This window comes from Sciurus carolinensis, chromosome 16 (genome assembly GCF_902686445.1).
Source record: "Sciurus carolinensis chromosome 16, mSciCar1.2, whole genome shotgun sequence".
NCBI classification, from domain to species: Eukaryota; Metazoa; Chordata; class Mammalia; order Rodentia; family Sciuridae; genus Sciurus; species Sciurus carolinensis.
Window position 1 is genome coordinate 16,974,407 of NC_062228.1, and position 25,134 is coordinate 16,999,540.

The 25,134-nt window shown below is 44.1% G+C and overlaps 2 protein-coding genes across 2 annotated transcripts in view; both read right to left on the reverse strand.

Moving 5' to 3' along the window:
• Nucleotides 1-10,531, reverse strand: part of Nfatc3 (nuclear factor of activated T cells 3) — a 107,155-nt gene extending 96,624 nt beyond the window's left edge. Inside the window, 1 exon segment of the mRNA XM_047527898.1 lies at nt 10,156-10,531. Within this exon segment, the coding sequence (XP_047383854.1) occupies nt 10,156-10,258 (103 nt within the window). The 5' untranslated portion in view covers nt 10,259-10,531.
• Nucleotides 10,532-15,620: 5,089 nt separating this feature from the next.
• Dus2 (dihydrouridine synthase 2) overlaps nt 15,621-25,134 on the reverse strand; it is a 151,817-nt gene continuing 142,303 nt past the window's right edge. Inside the window, exons 13-19 of the mRNA XM_047527911.1 lie at nt 23,817-23,903; nt 22,480-22,648; nt 20,319-20,440; nt 18,888-19,037; nt 17,320-17,407; nt 16,365-16,438; nt 15,621-16,154 (exon numbers count right to left, since the gene is read on the reverse strand). Of these exons, the coding sequence (XP_047383867.1) occupies nt 15,917-16,154; nt 16,365-16,438; nt 17,320-17,407; nt 18,888-19,037; nt 20,319-20,440; nt 22,480-22,648; nt 23,817-23,903 (928 nt within the window). The 3' untranslated portion in view covers nt 15,621-15,916. The remainder of the gene's footprint in view (nt 16,155-16,364; nt 16,439-17,319; nt 17,408-18,887; nt 19,038-20,318; nt 20,441-22,479; nt 22,649-23,816; nt 23,904-25,134) is intronic.

The window sequence follows — 25,134 nt, forward strand, 5'->3', positions numbered from 1 at the left end:
TTTACAATCCCACCAACAGTGTAAAAGTGTTCCTTTTTCTCCATATTCTCTCTGGCATTTATTATTTGTATTCTTGATGATGGTTACAGACTGGTGTGAGTTGAAACCTCAGAGTAAGTTTTGACTTACATTTCCCTAATTGCTAATGATCCTAAACATTTTTTCATGTATTTGTTGGCCATTTGTATTTCTTCTTTTGAGCAGTCTGCTGAATTAACTGGATCAACTGATTTTTTTGGATTATTAATTGGATTATTATTATTTTTTTTTTTTTTGCATAAAGCTTTTTGGGTACTTTATATATTCTAAATACCAATCCTCTGTCCAAATAATAGCTAGGCAAAGATTTTTTTCCCATTTGTAGGTTCTCTTCACATTCCTAATTGTTTCCTTTGCTATGCAGAAGCTTTTTAATTTGACGCCATTCTATTTATTAACTGTTGGCATTATCTCCTGAATTTTAGGAGTCCTATTGAGAAAGTTGTTGCCTGTGCCTATATAGTGGAGTGTTGATCCTACTTTTTCTTCTAGGACTTGTATAGTTCAAAAGAAGTATTTCTTACTTGGATCAGGGCCAAAAAGGATTCAAAACTTTGTATTACAAAAATTTTCAGTGGGTGTGGTGGCATAGGCCTGTTATCCCAGCGGCTGGAGAGGCTGAGGCAGGAGGATTGCCAGTTCAAAGTCAGCCTCAGCAAAAGCAAGGTGCTAAGCAACTCAGTGAGACCCTGTCTCTAAATAAAATACAAAATAGATCTGGAGATGTAGCTCAGCAGCCGAGTGTCCCTGAGTTCAGTCCCCAGTAACCCCCTCCAAAAAAGCTTTCAAACATAACTAAAATATAGTAGAATAATGCCATACACCTGTCATTTAGCTTTAACATTTGTCCTTTTTTTCTTGAATGTTATTTTTACTGACAACCTTTACTGAAAGGAAGTAAAAACTATAAAGAAGTGGAAATACCAAGCAGAGGAAGTATCAAGTTCCTTTAAATCTCTTACAGTGCAATAAAAAAGGTAACATTTAGATGAAACTTTGTATAATTTTCCCCAAAGACTTTCCTTATATAAATGACAGGGTTAAAATTTGTATTCTTTAGTGTTCAATATGATCTTACTAATGGTTGGGGTTTTTCTGTTGCTGTTTGTTTTGTTTTGCAGTATTGGAGCACTCCACCACTGAGCTATATTCCTAGCTGCTTTTTTCTCTTTTTTTAAATTTTATTTTGAGACAGGGTCTCAATAAAGTTGCCCAGGTTGGCTTGGAACTTTTGCAATCCTCCTGTGCTGGCCTCCAGAGAAGCTTAGAATTACAGCTGTGTGATACTGCACCAAGAACAAATGGCAAAAATTTGATATAAATTTCAGACCTTGTTTGCTTTGGCATGTTCACAAATCTGAAGAATTTGTCTATTATCTTTGTAAATACATCTCTATCGATTTTACAGAAGATTAAAAATGTAGTCTTTAAAATTAAGAGGAACCTCTCTAGCTTCATTTCATCATTAATTCAAAAGTGCAAGTGAACTGATAATACTTAAACATCAGACTGATGAATACAAGTGACATGTTCAAACATTTAAATGTTTTAAGTAATCTCTTAAATTGCTAAACAACAAGTAAACTTTTCTGATCCCAAATAGTTAACTAGAAAATAATTTCAAACACAAAATACCTTGCAAAAGTATATCACGGGGGCTAGGAAATGTAGCTCAGAGCCTAGCATACAAGAGGCCCTAGGTTTGAGACCCAGCATAGCAAAAATTGATAAATGGATAAATAAGTCACGTCATAAGATCAATTAACTTTTTATTTATGTACACCATTAACTTCACCATCCCACTGCTAACACTACAAAATCAAGGGGAAAAATGAATTTTGTAAATCAGGCATACCACCAATTTTTCTTAATTTGTTAAATGAGCTTTACTTAGCCAGGCACAGTGGCATGTGCCTGCAATCCCAGCTACTCAGAAGGCTAATGCAGGAGGATCACAAGTTCAAGGCCAGCCTAGACAACTTAGGAAGACCCTCTCTAAACTAAAAAATAAAAAATAAAAAGGGCTGGGGATGTATCTCCAGGGTAGAGTACCCCTGGTTCAATTTCCAGTACAGCAAAAATTTAAGTTTTTAAAATTACATGCAACAGCAAATCCTATTAACTTCAAAGTATTATTTTTAAAAGTGAACAATTTTCCTATCCTAACCTAGCAACCTTAAAGAGCTTGAAGAACTTCTGAGTGTCATTTTAAAGCTTTTTTTATGTAAACCTGAAAACATATACAAAGGACAGAGACTATTATAATTTTCCTCATTTTAATTGATGTACAATTATACATAATAGTGGGATTTGTAATTACATATTCATGGCACATGACACTGATTACAAGTGGATCCCCATATACCCACTGTCTAGCTTCAATTATTTCTAAATAACATATTTTTTCCTGAATGCTATATTTACCAAGCCTAACTGTAAGATTTTCATAAAACAATATTGAAATGTATTTATATTTGAGTACAACTCACACATTCCACTAAAGTGTTCTAGTCAATGATTACTTTGATGGGAAAAATACTTTTAGAAATATTTCTATGTGATAAAAGTCAACATTATTGAAAAAAAAGTTATGAGAAAAGAATCTGATAAGCCAGGCATGGTGGCACACACCTGTAATCCCAGTGACAAGGGAGGCTGAGGCAGGAGAATTGCAAATTCAAAGCTGGCCTCAACAACTTAGTGAGGCCCTAATTAACTTAGCAATACCTTGTTTCAAAATAAAAAAAAAAAGGGCTGGGGATGTAGCTCAGGGGTTAAGTGCCCCTGGGTTCAATCCCCAGTACCCAAAAAAAAAAAAAAAAAAAAAAAAGAATCTGGAATTCACCCAATTTCAGAGTTCACATAATTCTTATTTATTTTTAATTAAACAGTAAAAGCTGATGAAAATTTAACCCAAAATTAAGTAATACAAAATTTTGAGACATTAATATATATATTTTAGATGTTAAAACTCTCATCTGCTGCTAGAACATAAAACATAATGCAAGTATACACTTTGTAGGAAAATGAAACCTTCAAGCTACTTCTCCAGTATATTAGGATTCTAGAACAGTTCAAACAAAATGTCAGCTGTTGGTAAGCAATACTACTCAAATCTTACAGCTCCGACTCTTCCTCTTTACAAAAGTTCGTCAAATTCAAACAGGTGAGAGTCATCCAATATAAATATAGGAAATTACCTGAAATGTTAAAATATATGCAGACCATCTATGTTTGACTTAAAATGATGGCTCCTAAAAAAAGGCTTGCTCCTGCTTGCGATTCTTCTAAGCTTCCCAGAACAAACTCACTCCTCTTAAATTCTGTTATTTGAACCTCATATGGCATGCCTGGGCAAATTTGATGACTTGGATTCAGTTTTAGAAGGCAGGCTTACCGCCAAGTCTGCTGCATCTACTCCCTTGAATCACCAGGACAGCTTCAGACAACACCCCCCTTATTTATGTTACTGTTTGAGCAGTCACAGCACCACTTACTATCAAATGAGCCTCAACCTACTCAGGTTTCCTATCTTGAGAGTAATGTGATTGCCTTTTCTATATCATGGTTTCCTCCACCCTACCACCTATTTAAAATAAAACATTACCATATCAAAACGATCTACTTCTCAACTAGTAATAATGAGAAGGAAATCAGTAATATAACTCACTATCCTCTCTTACAAGGTTTTCATTCTACATATCAGCATTTGACTCCCTGAACAAAAAAGAAACAGTACATTTTCTCACCAAAAATAATCCTTATGATTACACTCCACCAAAAGGATAAATAGAGAGCAGACCTCAAAAGCAAGAGTTTGACTCTGCCATCTATAAAAATACAATTTTAGGGGAAATTTATGATTGCCACCAAATGCAAGTCATAAGAAGAAGGTGATTCTACAATTTACCCCAAATTAATATTTTAAAAGCTCATAAATGGGGCTGTAGCTCAATGGAAGAGTGCTTGCCTCCTGTGTGTGAGGCACTGGGTTCAAGCCTCGGCACCAAATAAAAATAAACAAGTAAAATAAAGGCATGCTGTCCATCTACAACTACAAAATAAATCAAAGCAAAAAAACAACAAAAAGCTCATAAATACTTAAGATACAGGACTTACTGGATACCCACAATTTCTTGGCCATGTATATAATACCCGGTTTAACTTTTACATCATCTAATAAAGCTATAATATAACCTCTACTAATACTTCAGAATACATGCCAAAATATTCCTTCTGTATTGGCAAATGGGAAAACCTAAGAAAGTACAGGAATGGCAAAGTACACATTGGTCAATGTTTTTAAACACAATATGACATCGACTTTTTTTTCCTGGGTTCTTCCTCATACTCACTAAAACTCATTTATTCACTAATCACTATCATGAAATTCTGCTAATACCCCAGGAGCATCCTCCAACCCCTATCAAGAAAACATGTCAATGAAATATTTAATTATTCTTCCAAGTGAAATGGTGAAATGTTATCACTGACTCTACCTAATACATATTCTCACTGCATTCAAGGTCACAGAAAAAGCTGACCTATGATACGAAAATATGGATTAGCAGCAATCAAATCCCCCTTTACAGTAACTAATGAGCTGTACAAATACACCATTAAATTTCTACAGGAAACCACACAAGCAACTTCCCTTTTTTCATCCTGATTTAAATATTCAATAATACTTAGAATGGTTAGCAAATCAACTTTCACACCCTACTAGGTCACTAACAACTTAATTCAAGAAAGAGGAAAAATATAATTAAAAGCAAATGATCAGGCTGGGGTTGTAGAGTGCTTGTGTAGGATGTCTGAGGCACTGTGTTCAATTCTCAGTACCACATATCAATAAATAAAATAAAGGTCCATTGACAACTTAAAAAAAAAAGTGGTGGGGGCTTGGGTTGTGGCTCAGTGGTGGAGCACTTACCCTGCATGTGTGAGACATTGGGTTCGATTCTCAGCATCACATATTACAAAGTAAAATAAAGGTCCAGTAACAATTTTAAAAAATGTTTTTAAAAAGTAAATTATCTTCAGTACTTACACTTACGTGGTAAAATGCAAGAACACTTAAAGAATAAAGGTTTGAATTAAGAGAATAAAAACTGTCTAAAACCAAATTTTTACAACTATGTAAGGTCTCTGCTACTAGATCTCAAACATGCCCTGCTCTCTCACTATAAGAGTTTAGGGAAAAAAGGGGGCAAGGACAGTCTATTAATTATGTGTTGTGTTAAAAAAAAAAAAATGTTAACCACCATTAAAGATCATCACTGAACCAGGACTATGCTAAGAGCTTTAAATACATTATCCTATTCATGCAAAATATAACAAAAATCTTGCTTGGTGTGGTGGCAGAAGCCTATAATCCCAGATACTCTGGAAGCTGAAGCAGGAGGCTCACCAATTCAAAGCCAGCCTAGGCTATGTAGTGAGACTGTCCCAAAATAATAATAATAATTAATAACCAGCTGAGGATGTAGATCAGTGGTACAGTGTTTGCCTGGCTTGTGCGTAGCCCCGGTTTCAAACTCCAATACTGCAGACAAAACAAAACCCTTGAGTAAATATTAAAACTGAAAAATGAGAAAATAATCTAAGAGGCAATAAATTAGAAGGAACTCATAGATCAGATCTCCAAGCACTAGACAAAGTAAAACCACTAAATCACAGTCTAAAACAATCATCCAGAAAAGTTCCTCAACTTCACATATGAAAAACTTGTGTATCAAGGTTAATACCTGATAAAATTATACATTTTTTTTTTTCCCGGGGTAGGTACCAGGGATTGAACTCAGGGGCACTTGATCACTGAGTCACATCTCCAGCCCCCCCCCCCCTTTTTTTAAATTTAGAGACAGGGCCTCACTAAGTTGATGAGGCTGGCTTTGAACTCTCGATCCTCCTACATCAACTTCCTAAGCTGCTGGGATTACAGGCTTGCGCCACTGCACCCAGCAAAATTACACATAATAAATTATCTTACAAAAATACGTATTATATCTAAAACATCACTTCTCTTTTAAGAAAACAGCAGTAAGTTAAGATACTACACATAGTATAGCATACACTCCTCCTGGTGACTCTCATTTAGGATTAGAAAATCAATATTGCACAATGAAACTCTGAATTTGCAAAATAAAGTTTATTACAACATCAAAATTAGAGATATACATTTAGTACACCAAAATAGGCTATCAGAAGCTGGTCTTTACAATGGCAAATAATGGAATATATTAAATATGTACCTATTTTAAATTCCCTAGGTACTATTAAGGGGTATCATCGATTTGAAGCTAGGTACAAGAAGGAAGTCTAATAAAATAGTTGATCCATTTTTAACTGAAGAAAAAATCAGAGGAAGCATTTGGGAGCTAAAACAAAAACAACCAAAAAACAAACAAACAAAAAAAAAAACTAAAGACTCTAGGGTCTTAAATTTTCTTCAATGGGAAAAAAAAATCTCAAAACATGTCAATAAGCAAAACTTTAAAAAGTCAATGACAAATATATTCAATGCTATCAAGTACACCACAAATCATCTACTGTGTAGAAGCTTTGACAAACTTGCTTAGGACACACACTGAATTCAGACCCTTAGCCTGGCTTTACTCTCCATCACCTCTTCCCACCAAACATTTTTCAAAATTATTTTCCCTATATGAAAATGTAAATGCCTCCCCCCCAAAAAAAAGAAAAGAAAAAAAGAAAGACAGGAAAAAGAAGATTTAGATGTGCTGCTAAGTATCCTTAAACCGTGAGAGATGCAAACCCACTGCAAGGCAAAATTACCATGATTTGCTATCTCATGGAATTAAACCAACAATAGCCACAGAACTGAAACATCATTAAGTTCATCTACCCTACCAGAAAAAAAGTGAATGACTCAAATTTTTACATTATTTATTCATTAATTCAACAAATATCAGGTGCCTACTACATAAAAGCACCGTGTTAGCCACAACTAACAACTATGAACAAGATACAACTATGAACAAGATAAAGCCACTAACCCTCCTCTCAAGCAACTTCCATTCCAAAGAGGAAGAGAATCCAAAACCAAGTAAACACACTTATACAACCCAGTACCCATCTCAATTCTCCACTTTTAGTCTCATGGCCTACCTCACCGCATATACCTTCCCAAAAGCATTCAGTTAATCTACTGAATTCCTTTAAATTGCATACTGTACTCATAATTATGCTTATCAGGGGCTGTTCAGCAGCATTATTCACAAGAGCCAAAAGGTGCAACAGCCCAAATGTCCATCAGTGGATGAAGAGATAAATTAATTGTGCTGTGTGTACATATTCAGAATGGAATAATAGCCCTAGAAAGGAATGCAGTATCCATACATGATACAAAGTGAGCGAACCATGAAAACATGCTAAGTGAAAGAAATGAGAGAGGAAAGGTTATATCTTGAATGATTTCACTTATATGAAACATGCAGAATAAATAAATCCATGGAAATACACCAGTCTGTTAGCTGCCAAAGGTTGGGAGAGAAGGGGGAATGAGGTTTAATAGATACAGGTTTTCTTTTGGGGTAATGAAGATAATCTGGAATTAGAAGTGGTAAGGCACAATACTATAAATGTCACTAAATTGTTGATTTTAAGATAGTTTCTTTATTTACAAGTACTTCACCTTAATTTTTACAAATTTTACCAGCGGACTTTGTCATAAATAAAACTACTCAAGTTTACTTTTAGCAATATCCATTATAAATTAAGTTACAAACCTTATTTAATTCCTTCTAGACCCATTTTAATATCAATTTTTTTCTGCAGGGGGTAATTAGTATTCACCTGTAATACTAGGTACTTAGGCTGAGGTAGGAGGATCACACATTTGAAGGCCAGTCTCAGCAATTTAGGGAGACTGTGTCTCAAAATAAACAAGGGTTGGGGATGTGGCTCAGTGGTTAAGTGTTTCTGGGTTCAATACCTGGTACCAAAAAAATAAATAAAAAATAAAAAGCTAGGCATGATGGTGCACATTTGTAATCCCAGCAACTTGGGAGCCTAAGGCAGGAGAATGGCAAGCTCAAGAATAGCCTCAGCAATTTAGCAAGAACTTTTCTCAAAATGAAAATTTAAAAAGGATTGAGGATGAAGCTCAGTGGTAAAAGTGTCCCTGAGTTAAATTCCCAGGATCCTAAAAAATAAAAAATAAAGGTTACCCTAAAAAACAAAACAAAACAAAACAAAAACAGTTGGTAGAGCATCCTGGGCTCAATCCCCACTACCACAAAAGAAAAAAGGTTGTTGTTTGTTTGTTTTTTTGATGTATATACAATCCTACTTACATGATGACATCCTTTTTTAAAAAACATTTTTTTAGTTGTTGATGGACTTTTATTTTATTCATTTATTTATATTCGGTGCTGAGAATTGGACCCAGTGCCTCACACATGCTAGGCAAGCGCTCTACCACTGAGCCACAAGTCCAGCCTGATGACACCCTTTTTAAATTCATGTTTGGTTAACAACTTTATTAATTATATACTTAGTATATAATTGACCCTAATAAAGTTTGTGCCTAAGAAAATTTGGTATCAATTGTTTATCTTCTTGGGGCTAGGATTGTGGCTCAGATGTAAAGCGCTTGCCTAGCATGTTTGAGGCACTGGGTTCGATTCTCAGCACCACATATAAATAAATGATTAAAAGTCCATCGACAACTAAAAAAAGTTTTAAAAAATTGTTTATCTTCGGTATAATATACTCAAACAAGTTGTTTTTATTTTGTTTATTCCCAATAATCTAAGTACAATTCAATCCTCTCCACAAATTCCACTTTTCCTATTTCCTCCTCTGTTACAAAATACATCATAATTCAGTTTGCCTAGTTATTTGGGCTATGTGTTTCCTCCAACTGTTGCCCTAACTCCTGAGGAGCCAGTCCTTTTTGCATCAAAATAACAGGAACTTTAACATAATAGATGCTTAAATGTTTCAGGAATTGAAAAGAAATATAGCCAATAAATGACTACTGTAAATTATTGATTATGTTGAAAAAGACACCTAAACATAAAGAATAAAAAGAACTGATAAAACAAGTATTGAACCGCCCAGAGAATTCTTCCCTATGTCTCACGGTCAGGAAAGTTTCCAATCCAGTTCTAGAGAAACATCTTTTGAACATCAATATGAACATTAAGTAATTCACCTAATACCCAGAAAGAATAAATAGGGATCACTCTTATCCATCCACTTTTTGAGTTTGCCTGCATATGTAATGGGGAAACTGAACTTAATGAACCACAGTATTCCAAAGCAGGTCATAGGAGAACTCTAAATTCCCAGTCATCCTGTTTCTATTTCCTGACTGGACTGACCTACAAGAATTATGGTGCCAGCTTTCCCAATTTACGATCTCCTTTAAAATATCTTCTAAGGAGAGCTTTCTCTGAAAACAAAAATCGACTTTCGGAACTTTCTAGGATAATTATGAAACAAACTTTCAAAAAAGCTTTAAAACAAAGTAAAACAAGACTTCCACTTTCCTGTAACAAGCAGTTTAAAAAAAAAAAAAATCCGTTATAATTACACTCTGAATTAAGTGTAGGCCATAAACTTGCACAATTGAAAGGTATCCCGAAAGCATTACTCTCCTAGCGAAGGAGATTAAAAAAAAAAAAAAAAAAAAAAAAAAAAAAAAAAGTACACGAATTTTAAAGGAATTCTAACCCTTAATCCGCACCTTTTTAATAAAGAATTTTTAAAACAACCTAGTACAGACGAAATTACCAAGTGCACTTACACAGAACACTAGGATAACATTTTCTCTGCACCACGCTGGCAAAGCAGCGACAACCAGACGCCACTTAGGTTGCGGTCCCGACCCTCGACCTCCAAACCCCGGGCGTGCACCGGCCTCTGGCGTCCCGGAGTCAAGTTCCTCACCAGTTCGTTTCCAGGCAAGGCAGCAGCCACTTACACGGTACAGCGACCCACACGCCTCCTCAGCCCTTTAAATGTCTTAACCGACTACACTCACACACACCAGGTTAACAGTGCCCAAACAATCGGGAGAACCGGGCAAAGCGAGCTCGCGCGAGCCAGGAGAGGGACACTCCTCGGTCCCGCCCCGTCGGCACCCACCTGCAGGCCGCGAGCCCGGGGGCGGCGGCGCCGGCGCCCCGTCCTCGCCAAAGACGAGTTTGAAGTCGAGCTCGTCGTGGGAGCCACAGTTTGCAGTAGTCATCGGCGTGGCCCTGAGTGCCGCGGCTCCTCCTCAGGCAGCTGCGGCAGCGGCGGCGGCTCCTCAGCGCCGCTTCATGCCGGGCCGCGCCGGCTAAGAGGTCGTGGCTCTTCGGCAAAGTTTCCGGGCGTGGCCCGCTACACTGAGCGTTTCGTTTTGAACTAGAAAACTGGTCGTGCCTCAAGCAGCCCCAGGAGCTGCTACAGCCGCCAGTCGTGGGTGCCTAAGCCGCCACCGCCGCCTTGGCCAAGATTCCCCGCCCCCCCAAGAGTCTCCGCCACCACCGCCGCTGCTAGAGAGCGCCCGCGCCGTACCGCACACTCTGCCCCGCCCCTACCGCGCGCCCATCCGACCCGGCCACTCATAGGCCAGTGGGGCTGCGGACTAGCCTGAGGCCCCGCCCCCTGGTCAACCTATCGCGTGACTTCCCTGTCAGCGAGAAGGGAGTCACGTGAATATGGAGTCAACGCGCCCTGTTGCCTCACGGGAGTTGTAGTTACGCTCCTTCTCTCTTTTTCCTAAACCAGGCCGGTGTTAGAACCCATAGCCCTCTCCAGTTGGATTGGGGAACCACCACAGGCCAATTAGAGTAGATTCCTTTCCTCATTAGGCAAAGCTCACGTCGACGAAGGGGCACCAGAGCAAGTAGGGTTACGGGTTTGGTAATGGGCCGCCGTTCAGAGTCACTCCTGATGGCCGAGCCCAGCTCGGCAGCACACGCCTGTAATCTCCACGACTCGGAAGGCTGAGGCAAGGTGATCTTAAGTTCGAGGTCAGTCTCAGCAATTTGGCGAGGCCATAAGCAACTTAGCAGGACAGGTCTCAAAATAAAAAAGCCCCAGACGCGGTGGCGCGCGCCTGTAGTCCCAGCGACTCGGGAGGCTGAGGCAGGATGATCGCAAGTTCAACGTCAGCCTCAGCAACTTAGTGAGAACCTGTCTCAAAATAAAAAAAATAACAAGGGCTAGGGATGTAGCTCAATGATTAGGCGCCCCTGGGTTCAATTCCCAGTACCAAAAAAAAAAAAAAAAAAAAAAAGGCATCAGAGTTAGCAAGATTACCTGGACACCACTCATAACTGCATCCCCCCATCCCAGCCTCAATGGCAGAATCTCAAAAAAGCGGGGACAGGGGAGAGCCTCCAGTTAAGGAGTGGTGGAGCTCAAGGAAATGGGTAGCAGCAGACAGACCCTCTGGGGTGGAGTGGGGCCCGCGTCTTTGTCTATCCCCACTATTCTAGAGGAAGATAGAGGGGCAGGGTTTATCTCCGTCTCAAAGTTGAGCAGGCTGTGCAGGGAAACCCCATGTGAGCTTGGGCCACTCACAGTTCTGACCTCTACATCCCCATATACACCCATGAATGCAGGAAGGATCTTGCCACCTAAACTGGTGACTGCTAGTGGGAAATGACACTAAAGAACTGTTTTTGTACTTGATCCCTCCACAGAGGCCTTCCTTCTCCTAGGACAGTCCAAGACATTGCCTCTTGGGTCTGGGAACTCTGAGCCTAGGCTTGTTTACTTAGGACTCATAAATAGGCAGGGAGTTGGGAGAGGCATTAGTGATGGTCTCCCCAGGCTCCATGCCCCTGGCAAAGAGCCCACAGGGCATAGCATCTCCCTAAGAGCGTTACTGGAGGAACCCAGGGCACGGCCTCAAGGGGCTTGGGTGCAGATGGGAGGCGTGAAAAGTGCCACCTCGCAGGGCCCACAGCATATCCACACCACCCACAAAAACCCCTGGGAGAGGAGGTAAGGTGGAGCTCTTTGCATAGATCTCAGTGATTCCTGAGCTACAAGGGAGCCCTAGGGGGAACCTAACTAGGTCAGGAGAGCAAGGAATGTCCTGAGCATGTGAGACATTCATCTTGGACCAGTTCATTCCTGCCCAGTGCTATATGCCTTTACCTATGCTGGATCTGGGTATGCAGAGATAAACTAAGTCTCCCTTCAAGGGGCAGGGGAAAGGGAACAGCAAATGGCTAATTACTGTGCAAAGAGATTAGAGCTGTGCCAGGAGATCTGAAAAGGTTCAAAATCCCCTGGCCACAGGATTTTCACAGGACGAGCAAGAACTGGAGACAAGAGGTAAGAAAGGTTTGTTCCAGGCAAAGAACAGACTTCCAAAGACTTGGAGACCATAAAGTACCTGAAGTAAGCAGAAGCCAAAAGTGGGGCTGGATGTGTGGGCAGAGAGCTGTAGGCCACTGCAAGGTGCCTCTGGATTTATATCCTGAGGACTTTGAAGGTGTTCAGAGCAAAAAACTTACATGGTCAGAATTCTGAATGGAACACTGGATTGGGGAATTGGGTGAGGTTAAAGGCAGGAGATGATAAAGTGACCAACCAGAGGAAGCAAGTGGTTTTAGGTAGAAAGTTCTTCCCAATAAGCAGTCCTGCCTTCAGAAGGTTTCCAACCTGGAGCCCAAATGCCCCTCTAGCTCTGTAGCCCTCTGCCTCAAGTTAATGGCCCACCTATTAGTACCACATGCAACATGATCCTGGTATAGTGAAAGGTGCCAAAAGCTTGGTCAACTCACTTCCTCATCCCCACAAAACTTAAAGCAACTTCAGGATGTATCCCCTTCCTGACCCCTATACATATCTCCCAGGTTGTCATCTGAATTTAGAAAATGGACCCTTATCCAGCTCTTCTTTCCCTCCACAGATGACTTCACCTGAATCAGGAGCTCAGTCAGTCAGGCCAGAGAAGAGGCAAGAGAGAGACCCAGGGCCTGTTGGCTCCCCTACCCCCACCTCATTTGGAAAGGGACACAGACAAAGTAGATGGCTTTAAAAATTCACCCATTATTCAAATGTTCCACATTGTGTTCCCAAGGACTGAGCATCTGGAGAACACTTAGAAGGGATCATGTTGTGGGGAAGTCTTCTGGTCTGTGATAAATTCACAATCTAACAAGAAGGCAAGGAGTGATGAGGCCTGGGGCAGGTGTAGGGCACCAACTGCAGGAAGCAGTCACTTTCTTTGTAAGAAAAGCAACAGTGGCCAGGTTATGAAGGAACCTTCACACATACACACCCCAATATGCATACTCTTTCCACTCCTCTTCCCCAGAGAGGGCCAAGATCTCCCCTCATGACCTCTTTATAAGACCAGTTCCAAAGGTTCTGTAGGTTATATGACCCACACCTCCTGTCCTCTCTAAGAGCCCTGTGAAATGGAGGCACAGAAGCCAGTGCAGTAGACTGCAGGGGTTTCTGAACACCTCTGTCCCTCATGTGTGAATCCTAGCCAGGCCTGAGAATCAGGTGAAGACATTTCTTTTGCCAGTTGCCACAGGCCTGGTCCTAATGTCCCATTTTCAAGGTTCTGTATCCTTAAAGCCACAGGATAATGTTATAGTTTAGCCCAACCCAGCCCCTTGTTTCACTCCAGGGGAAACAGAAGCCTTGAAGGAAACTCATTTAGACAAGTTCCTCATCTGCATGCCATGAATCTCTCATCTCAAGCTTTTGTTTTAGTCTTCTGTGCCTACTCCCCACGACCAGGCCAACAATGGCCATAAAGGACTACCCTTGTGCAGCTCCCAAGCTAGGTGGAAAGGATAAGACCAGCCAACTGCAACCTCAGAAAGTTAGCTGCTGAAGTCAGCAAATCGGCACTTTGTCCTCACTAGGCTGAGGGGTTTGGACTCAGTCCAGAGGGCAGTCTCAGAGAGCCAGGGAGGCCCTATGGGTGCAAAACTGTGGACCTAAGACATTTCCCCCTCACCTTTGCACAAATCCAGTCTTCTTCTTGTACCACTGGAAGCCCTGCCACCTTCTCCAGCCTTGTTCACCTCTCCCTCTCATGCTCATATCAAAACCTTTTGTCCCCAAAATGTGCTGAGCTAAGGGAATGGCCTCAAAGGTGACTAAATGGATGGATAAGTGTGGTAGCTACTAGCCCAGGAAGGGGTCTGGGAGTTTTAAGTGGCCTAATTTAAGGTGGACATGATCACTAATGGTGGATAAAGCCTTTAGGTCTAAGGTTCTTAGGCTTTGGGCAGCTTACCACTGAAGTGCATTGAAGTGAGACCATTTGAGGACCAAAATATTCAACCAGGACCTTTGCTAAACACCCTCAGTCATAGGACATACAGTAACCAGCCCATGCCTATCTGACTCTAGTGAATGAGTCTCTTCCCTGTGCCCTTAGAAGCTTCAAACTCCAGCCTCTTAATAGAACTCCATGATCTTAATTGAACTCTACCCCTGCCTTCCCTTCCCCATGACCCAGCAATGAATGACCCTAATCCTGACAGGGAAGGGGGCATCCCCAGGAAAACCACATCAATAGGAGAAACAACCTGAGATTAATAGCCACTCCCACCAGGGAGGTGGGATTTAGTTCTTCCCCCACTACAGAGGGGGCTCCACCAGGCCTTTCTGTCTGCCCAGTTCCAAGGCTCTGGGAGGCAGCTGGGACTGCTGTATTTTTATCTAAACACAAAAAAGCAAGTGTGGGTGGCAGGGAGGGGTAGCACTGGGACTAGGACAAAGCCTTACCCACCAAACCCGTGACTCAGAGAACCACAGAGACAAGGGCTACTGGCTGGCAAGGAGGCCTGACCCCAGGTTAGGTTGCCACAGAGCCATGAGGCTGACCCAAGGGAGATGTGGGGAAGATAGCCTTGCCCCAGAGGGGAATCCTCTCCTCATAGTGCCTAGCAAGGAGGAGGACACACGGCATGTTTACAGCACAGGAAATGGGGGTGGAGCTGGGCAGAGACCTTTGGTCAGAATGCCCCTCCCAGTAAGTGGGGGAGGTCCCAAGAGATGTGGTGGTAGCTGATGGTTTGCTTCTCACTGCCAAGAGGAAATTAAAGTGAATCTGCCACTTCCTTCCCTCCAAGCTGGAGTGGGGAAGAAAGAGTGGGTGTGACCTGTGAATGCAATAGCCTAACTTCTGTCACCCACAGCTTCCAGTGGCCCCTGCCCAGAGCAGGTATTTCATCAGGTCTGAGCTCCAATCACCTGTCAGGTATAAAGACTGGGGAATCAGATCAACACTCCCCACTCCACTGGACTGGTCACTTAAAGGGGCAGCAGATACTCTAGTCCTTTCCCAGATTCTATAGAATTTACCTTTTTTTTTAGAACTTACCTCTTATCAGGAAACTCAACTAATGCCCAATACCTCATGCTTCCTATCACTAGAATGGGTTTCTTGGGCCATCTTAGCTCAACCCAAGTCTGGTAGGCCTGAAAGTTAGCAGCCCATCCCCCACATCCATCATACCCATAAGGATGGGCAGGGGACATGCTCTGGAAGCTCCAGCTCTTCACAGACGGTGGGAGAATAATCAGACTAGGACACAAGTCCATGTGTAAAGATGCCCAAGGCTGAATCAGTCAGTCATGGGTGATGGTGGAGGGGTGTCTTTATTGCACTGTACCAATGTCAAGTTAGGGAAAAGTCAGTCACCTGAACAGCTCCTGTTTTCCAGTCACTAGGAACTTGGCCCTGCCAGTCATAAGAGATGCGATCCACACCTGGGCACTCCTTGGTCTATGTTCCAGACTGATGACCTAGTCCTGGACCTCAAACTCTTGCCACGCAGGGCCAGCAAATTGACCAATGGCATCTGGTTCATGCTCCAGTATCAAGGCCACCTCAGTGCCAGGCCCATGGAGAGGGTTACCATGGCAGGAACAGTAGTCACCAACCTTCCAGGGTTCTCTTTTCACCACTTTCCAAGGTCACAAAGGGCTTCTTGCATAGCTCCCCAGGCAGGGCTGGCTCCTGAGTTCTGGGGCCTCCAGGGTCTTGGTCAGGAGCCTCCCGCTTGCGTTTGTATAAAGCGGAGCTCTCCTCACCAAGGCGACCCTCAGGGAGGCCCTGGCTCCGCAAACAGACGATGGCCGCAGTCTGCTCTGCCAGTTTCTTGGACTTGTCCCTGGGCAGATGAGTAATAAGGCAATAAGGCAGGTGGGCAAGTTACAGGATGAAAGACTGGGAATTCTGACTCTTACACACCCTTAGCAGAGATCCTGACAACAATGAGTAAAGGGTCATCATGCAGGCACATCCACCCAACCCTCCCAGACCAATGCTGGATTCAGGTCCCCCAACGCCAAGCCTCAGGCCCTCTGATAAGAAAACTCACCACAAGGTGGACTGGTACTTTTGCTCTGCAACAGTGACAACAGAGCAGAACAGGCGATCTAGGGGTCTTTGAACCTGGTACAGAGAAGACAAAGGAAACAGAGCTGATTGCCCTTGAGGCCCACCTGCCCCATCACATCAAAGGCAAGTAAAGGGAAATACTTCCAAACTAATGTAACTGAGGCTGTCTGTTCACATGCTCCTCCCATAAAAAAGGAGGTACATTTTCTAAGGAAAGAAGCCCAATATACAAATTAACAATGACACCATCTGTGTCCAATTTCTGTCATGAACCCAAACAAAGGGCCATCAGAGCCCGTAAGTGCCAAGAATATGAAGCCTCCTCCTACTGAGGAATTTACCAGATGGCAAAGGGGTGAGAGAGGACATGGGTAGGGGAAGAGAAGATACATTTGGCAGATCAGGTGATATGGCTGCAGGGGAAGGCTGAGTGGATGAGACCTGAAGCAGCAAGGCATATGGGAGTCTCGTGCTCCATGCTGAGGGGCTTGGGTTTGATCCTATAGGCACTGGAGAGCTAATAACTTGAGCAAGGGAGACAGAGGTTAAATTTTGTTGCAAAAGTCACTCTTGCAGAAGGGGACACAAGGCCCAGAAGGTACAAGCCTGAGTGGAAGAGGCGGAGTAGACTAAATAAGGAATGGCCAGAGGGACCAAAAGTCTTAAGGTTTCTACACCAGAGGCTCCAAGTCTAGGCACCAGTTCTGTGCCCCACTCCAATCCAAAGATATACCTGCCAAATTGGACAAGGTCAGAGGGGAAGGGCTATCAGCAACTGACCAGCCACCAGCAACTTTTCCACACCTAGAGGGCAAAGCTAGATACTATCCAAATAGTCTAGAATTCAGGGTATGAGCTGTGGGTGTGCTAGATGATAGCACCACTGGAGGGAGCACTGTGGCTGGCTGCAGGGTAGGTCACAGCCAGGAACTCACCGTTTCATACACAGGTTGTGCCAACTTCTCTCTCCGGCACCACTCCAGCAGGCACATCTTAGGGGTGATCTGGGGTGTGTAAGCTCTCCTAGAGAAAGGAGAGGAAGCAGCAGGGACCACTCACCATCTCCACTCCCTCCTTACCAATTGTCCCACTCAGTTCCTGATAGGTACTACAGGAGCTGAGACCTCAAGCTGTTGCCTTAAGGATCCTGTGCCTACTCCTCTGGGCTCCCCTTCCTTTCCTGCCAGTGGTTGATACCTAGGTTCTACCTAAAGGGAAGATGGGCTTTAGCATGCTAGGGAACTGAAGGTGAGGGGAATCCCAAAACTCTGAGCTCCACCCTGGAAAACAGACTCTAACAACCAGGAAGGAAGGCCCAGTTTGCTTCATGACACAAGATTTCTGGGAGTGGATGGAGGTGAGAAACTTAGCTCAGGGATCTAGCTCAGTGCCCACTCTGACTCCATCTTCCAAGTGTCAAAATGATCTGTTGCTGCCATGGACACAATGAACTCTGACATCAGGGTCAGTCTGAGACAGGGTGACAATGTAGGAGGGACATGTTCCAACTTCCCACTGGGTGCTCCTTCTGGTGTGTGACTACCCAAGAGTTTTCTCCTGCCCCCACCACACACCCTTGCCAGAGAAGACTGGATTCCGATCTGGACCTGGAGACAAGAAAGGCTCAGATCAAGTGGCAGAAGACAAGGATGAGGGCACAATTCAAAGCTGAGTCATAAGCCTGGAGTGGTGGCACATGCCTGTAATCCCAATGGCTCAGGAAGCTGAGGCAGAAGGATCTCAAGTTTGAGGTCAGGCTGTATAACTTAGTAAGACCCCCTGACTTAATATAAAAATTAAAAAGGGTTGGGGATGTGTAGTTCAGTGATAGAGCACCCCAGGTTCAATCTCCAGTATTGGGGTTGTGGGGGAGAGCTGAGTCACAATTGAAGTAAAAATAAGCATGAAGCTACTTCTGCCTAAAAAGGGAACACAAGGCTGGTGAAGGCAGTGGATGTGGGCAGGGGGTCCAGAGCCAAATGAGGGTGAAGCTCCTGTAGCTGTTGGGGAGCTTCATGTAGGCAGTTAGCTCCTCAAGGCCAGGGGAAAAGCATACTTTTAGGAACAGGAGACAAGGTCCCCTGCCCCAAGGTGTAAGAGGGGGTGGTCTGGGAAAAAGTAGAGTTCAGTTACTCTTAAAACAACATGCTCTTCCTCAAACAGTGCTACCTGGGCTTTCAGGGACTATCTTAGCTAAAAATACCTTCTCTAGGAACAAGTATCTAACCAAGGATACTTGCAGTATGTCAGCCTTTTTTGTGGTACTAATGATTGAACACAGGGCACTTTACCACGGAGCTACATCCCCAGCCCTTTTTATATTTTGAGACAAGTTCTCACTGTTACTGGTCTCAAACTTATAATCCTGCCTCAGCCTCCCTAGTAGCTGAGATTATAGGCATGTGCCACTATGCCCAGCACATACAGCAAACCAACGTGTTGGCCTAGTCGTACTCTAAAGGTACAAGCCCTGGCCCATGCTGACGCTAAGTTGGAAACCTACCGATCAAACTTGACAGCCATTTTAATGACACCAGAGGTATCTTCAGCTGGTTCCCCCACCTCCTCTGGAGTCTTGGCCAAGAGCTCAGCCCTCCGGGCATCCAGCTCCTGACTAGTCTCTTCATAGAAGGCACTAAGGCCAAAGGCATCACTATGGAGGAAAAAGCAGAACACAGCAGGCACCTTAGTAGAGCAGCACTGAAGGTATTATAGGAACCCAGGGCACCACCACCGAGAATCAAAATGCCATCAAAATGCTGGAACAAGAGCCTCCTGCCCAACCCAGTATCAACCTGGACAGGAAACTAGAGTGAATGTCCATGAGCATGGACATTAAAGGGAAACTGGGCTGGGTGGAAAAGGTCCTAAGGCCATCCCCACTACTTACAGCCACTTCCCCCATGATGACCAGCAGCTGTGCCAGAGATGACCTATACTGATCAAGCGCTTGTGGTGTGCACAGCTTCATCTTCATGTCAGTCCATGGGAGGAAGAAATGGAGGCCTGACCACTGAGTAGTTCCCAACTTCCCATCTGGCCTCAAACAGCTGCCATGGGTCTAGCTGGAACTGAGGTACCACCAGAACGGCTGAGTTATACTGTTTAGAGCTCAAAAAAACCAAGGTCCAGCTACTAAGCTAAATGGAGTAGAGAAAGAATCAATGCCACAAGGTAAGGGCAGGAGAATAATTCTGGCAAAGCTTTTCCCTTGCAGGAGGCATCTTGAGGGCTGGAGGCCCCCGCAAGCAGATGGATTCCTAATGATGAGACTGGTTCAGAAAGGCTTCTTGGAGGATACAGATGAGGGGGGGAGAGACCTTCCAGGCAAAGGACCCAGCAGGAGCATAGGTATGGAGGTATGAAAGCAGATAGGTAGACAGAAGCCATAGGAGCCAGGACTAAGGTACCACCAGAGCTGTTGAGCTATACTGTTTAGAGCTCAAAAAACCAAGGTCTAGCTACTAAGCTAAATGGAGTAGAGCTAAACTGTGGCTAAACTGTGAGGTGCCTCCAGTGTCAACCACCTGAGCTGGAGCTGTACCAAATCTGGAGGACCAAATGGTTACATCTCAGACTGCAATGTGATGGGTGTGGATACAGGCCCAGGCCAGAAGCTCCATTCAGTAGCCCTACCTCTCCTGACTATTGGGTCTTGGTAGCCTGGCATGTTATGGTCTTTTAATGGAAGAAGGAATTTCTAAGCCTACCTTTTGCATTCCTCCAATATACTAGTGCCCTACTTCCCAAACCCTATTGTTGAGATGGGTCTAGGGATGGAACATTCCAAAGCTTTGAAAGTAACCCATTCTGTGGGGCATCACCCTACTCCTACAAATCCATGTCCAGAAGTTGTGTAGCCTGACACCCTGTGGTCATCGTAAACCTGGGAAACATCTGCAAAGACAGATGGATAGTTCATTGCCTTTCTTACCAAATTTCCTGAGAAGACTGGGCAGCATGGAGCAACCTTCCCTGGGGCGACTCCAACTGTTCCCGCAGCATCTGGCACAAGCAATACTTGGTATTGGTGTAGTGGTTGTCATACTGCACCGCCTAAGAGGAGAACTGGCATGAGCCCATCTGCTACCAGCAGATGTCAAAGCCTGAGCTAGGCTTCAGTGGCAGGAAAAAAGGTTCCAAGGGTCATCAAAGGCATCCTTGCCATCAAGGCAATGTGATCCCATAAAAGTCACCTCCACTCTGCCATCTATTCCTCCAGCTGGTGGTACAAAGCTTGAGAATCACAGTCAAGGCCCACAATCAGAAATACCTTCTAAGGTCCAGAAGTGCAGAGATCCCCATCCTGCTTTGGCCACCACAGACTATGATGGAAAACCCACTACAGGGACGGGGGAACACCAAATTCTGGCATAGCAGCTCTAACCCAAGGACAGGGGTGAGAGTTCCTTAGAACCTGGGTGGGTACTTTCTCTTCTGACATCTTGATTAAGTTCTTTCCAACTTCCCCTACATGGGTAGGGCACAGCCCCATTTACCAGGCATATTTGATATATTATCTGTCACTTCATGTCTTTATACAAGTAAAGCTATCATTCCACTCCACAGCCTAAGAAGTGAGTCGCAGGGAGGAAAGATAACTGCCCAGGGGCACTATCAACACCCACATGATCAGGGATAGGGCAGGAGAACAGCGGTGGATAAAGACTTCAGATCCTGCCTCCTTGCTCTCTACAATATTCTAGAATCTCTGCCTGAGAATCATCAGTGCCTAGGAAGGTGCTATGGCACATCAATAACAAAGGGGGAATAAGTGGGTGAGCCCCAACCAGCAAGAGGGCCATGATTCAGCTTATTTGAACCAGAAGGCATCTGGCTGGACCAGAAGCAGCCCTACTGACGCTTAAAGCCACTCTGTTTTCTCTGTGACAACACACATTCTTGAAAGCCACCAAGGGACAGCAGAGCACGAATGATAACATCACCTTTCACCCAGTGAGCAGTCTCAGCACTCCTGAACATGTCTTCTCTACTACACATCTGCCAGCTGGCCAGAAGAGATGGACAGCTGACCTGGACTGAAGCAAAGTCCCTTGCCTCTAGCTGATCGAGACCACTGGACAACTGGTTGTAATCAAACCACCCAACAGTACATCCAGAACCAAGGGGATGAGGGCTGCAGTACTGGAGAAAAGAGGCTCTAGAACAGAGGGTTTCCAGCTCTGGACAAAGGCTCAAGGCCTCCTACCATCCCCAGCTTGCTCAGCCATGGGAACTCTGCATGCTGTTGTCACAGCTTGAAAAGGACACAAGTAGTCCCAAGCAGGTGAGCACTAGAACTAAAGAAGAAGGTGGAAGCCTGCTCTGGGCAAGAGCTATATTCTCTGATCAGGCACAGTTCCCTGAAGAGTTTGAGGACCACTCAGTCTCTGCCTGTAGACATGTAACTGATCAGAGTCCCACAGAGTCCCAGAGTTGTGGAAGAGACAGGACAGGTGAACTCATTAAAATTAAAAAAAAAAAAAAAAAAAATTGCTTTGCAGGGAAATGTCCCTAGTACTACCATTGAGTTCCTCGTGAAAAGAAACTGCTTTAGAAAGAACTATTCACTAAGATAGACTATTCCCTAACTCATAGCAAAGCATCCTGGAAATTAGCAACAGAAATGTTTTAGAAGTCATTTTGACAGATAAGTGAAATAAAGTGAGAAATCTCTATAGAGAAAATCTATCTCAAGCAACAACTACAACAATGGCTCCTCCTGGCTTTGGCTGCACCTGTGCCAATACAGAGGCATGACTGTCTTCAGTGACACAAAACCCCTTTGTCCATGTGCATGGGCTTGTGTACATGTGGAGTGTGAGGGAGAAAGAACACAATATCATATATGTAGGGCCTCAGAAGCACCCTGGATCCAGAAGGTCTTTGCTATAACCTCCACTTCTCTGGAGCTTTAGGAGCACACATCCTAGCATCTTCTCTTCACATGGCAGCTGATGAGACTCAGTGCCATACTCCAAGAACTAAAAAGGAAAAGAGAGGAACAACAGGGGCTGCTGGCTGCTCCCATAAAATGCTCTCTGCAGGATTGTGGCAGACAGAAATTGTGGTTTTGAAAAAGTGCAGAGACGTACATATCTGATATACTTCTGCATGACCTCCTCCAGGGGCCGCAGACCCTCCTTGAGGAAGATAGATGGGTTCCACATGGCCGCACGGGCTACCATCACTGAAGAGGCAGCTGTGGCTTGTCGAAATTCCTCTATGTCCAAATGCTGCTGGATGTGTTCGTGAGATCCTCCACTGAAAAGCAACAGGAGGGTTAGGGGTGTCTCCATTATGGAACCTTCCAGTATTTTCAGAAAACCCCACTACTCATTAATAGTGGGGTTTTGGCCAAGTCACTTCAGCTATTAGAGCTTCAGCAAAGTGGAGATTATAATCTCACTAAGTGAGATAATATGTGTAAAGTAACCCAAACCTGCTTGGTATTTATTAGGTATTCCAGACCTTTTACTTTCCTCCTCCCTCATCCAAAACAGTAGTAAATGCCAGCCCACATCTGAAGACATGAACCTAAAACCCTGAAACTAAGGAGCCACCCATGTACCTTCTAAGCACTAGGTCAAAACCCTGAAGAGGAGGATATAGTTGTGATCGTGAGGGTCAAGAGGAAAGTCCAATTTGGTCACAATTCCCCTCCCTCTACCCTGAGGCTCCAGGATCCTCTCAGAAACTGCTCTATCCTCATCTGTTTCATCAGGAGACAGGTGGAAGTCTCAGCCCAGAGCTAGTCATGTCAGGGGAGGACCCTCAGGTGGTAACAGAAGTGACAGGCTCCCTGGATTCTCCAAGCCACCCCAAAACTTTACTGGGGACACAGTGCCCAGCTATACCCCAACCCTTAGTTCCTCCCTCCCACCTATCAGGCATGCCTTTTGTCAGGCTTCCCTGTTCCCAAGCTCCTAGGCTCCCTTAGGTGCAAGGCTGAACTGAACACAGACCAGCTCCCCACTAGCAACTGGATGTGGTCTCTGGGCTGCTCATCAGTACCTCATACCTGCACATTCCTGGTTCTGTAACTACCCTCTGACCGGTCTTATGTTCCTGGAGCCAAAGCACTCTGAACTCTGCCTTGGGACTCCCCTGAACCGTGCACACCTCACCCTGGGTATGACATTACCTTGCCACCAGTCTGCTTCAGCAGCCACTTTATCGCTCTCCCAAGCCCATGCATCAGAGTGCCCCGTGCTGCCCTGCACACCTGCATCAGCCACTCATCAGAAGGCAAGTGACCTTACGTGGCCTTACATGATAGCCACTTTTCTGCTCATTTCCCACTCTGCTTTTTTCTCTTTTCCTTTATGGTCACTTTTTAATGCTCTCTTATTTCTTTTCTTAAATGCCAGCTCAAGTCTATTCTGAATGAGTTGTGGCAAAAAAAAGTAAATGAAGAAGAAGAGAAGTTTACTTGGCTATGACAGGAATGGAGAGGGTTTCAGCAATGGCTTTGATGACTTCACAGCTAACAGGGTGCTGAGGTCGCTCCTCCCGCTTCCTTGGAGACAAAAAAAAAAAAAAAGGAGAGAGATGGGACTGACGGCTGAGTGCTCACCCAGGTTATCTTACCAAGACCTACTATTGTCCTCCCTACTGGACCTCAGGAAGATTAGGCAGCCATGTGGACATGAAGGACAGGTTGCAGGAGTGGCCTCCCTAACCTCTAGGAAAGAACTTTGTGGTGAGGAACTAACTCAGCTTAGGTCCATGCTGAGAAGGCAAGTCCAACTCTCAAGAGGACAGCAGGCAAGGCATGGCTGCAGGCGGCCAATGTGAGCAGCCTGGTAACCAAGGTCATGCTGCTTTCTCTGACTTCCCCTTGCCCTTCCCAGAGATGAGGGACAGTGCTATAAGAATGCTGCCCCTACTGTTCCAGTCTTTTCCTCCCTAAGGGACTGGGAACAGCTGTCACTGTTCAGACTGGCCACTCCCACACAGCTGCCTGTGCTAAAGCCAAGTTGCACAGCTGATCCTGGGGAAAAGGACCTGATACCGGGTAGGCCCTGTGTCCAGGGCAGCCAGGGCAAGCCACAGACCTTGGCTGTCATGATGAAACACAGGGGAAGCAGGACATGACCCAGGGCACCTCCTTCCAAAGTTGACTATAAAAAGTTCTTGTGCGTGAGTTAGCAATTCTCAGGGACTCTGAGGTAAGGCCTGACCTATGCTCAGAGATAAGCAGGGCAGGTGGTTGACAGGGCTTTTCTAAGTGTGTCCCCTGTGCTACATTCCTGAACTTCTCAGAAGGTCCTGCCAACTAGCTTCCACCTCTATCTTCCTATATACCCAGGAGGAGGGATATAGCTCAGGGGCAAAGGATCCCTGGGTTTAATCTCAGCACCAAAAAAATAATAACATCTTCCTTTATTAAGAGAATTATGCCAGGCTATGGCCAGGTTATGTGCCAAGGTTTTTATTCACAATCTCATAAAAAGTTCACAAGAGAACTATAAAGCAGAAATTATCTTAATTTCTATATTAGGACTGTGGCACTCAGAAGTGATTTCCCTAAGGGATACACAACTAATGAGCTGCAGACATAGGATTTGGCACCAAGCAATTTTAGTCCAAAGCTGCCTAAGAAAGGAAAGCATGTACTTGCAGTTCTCACTTTCCCCTCTGACTTCAATCTGAGCAGCTCTGCTTTTCTGTTGTATATGATGGAGCTCTGGATGCCCTCTGAAAAGGCTGTCAAAATCACAACCAGGAACCTGAACTGTTCCATAAGA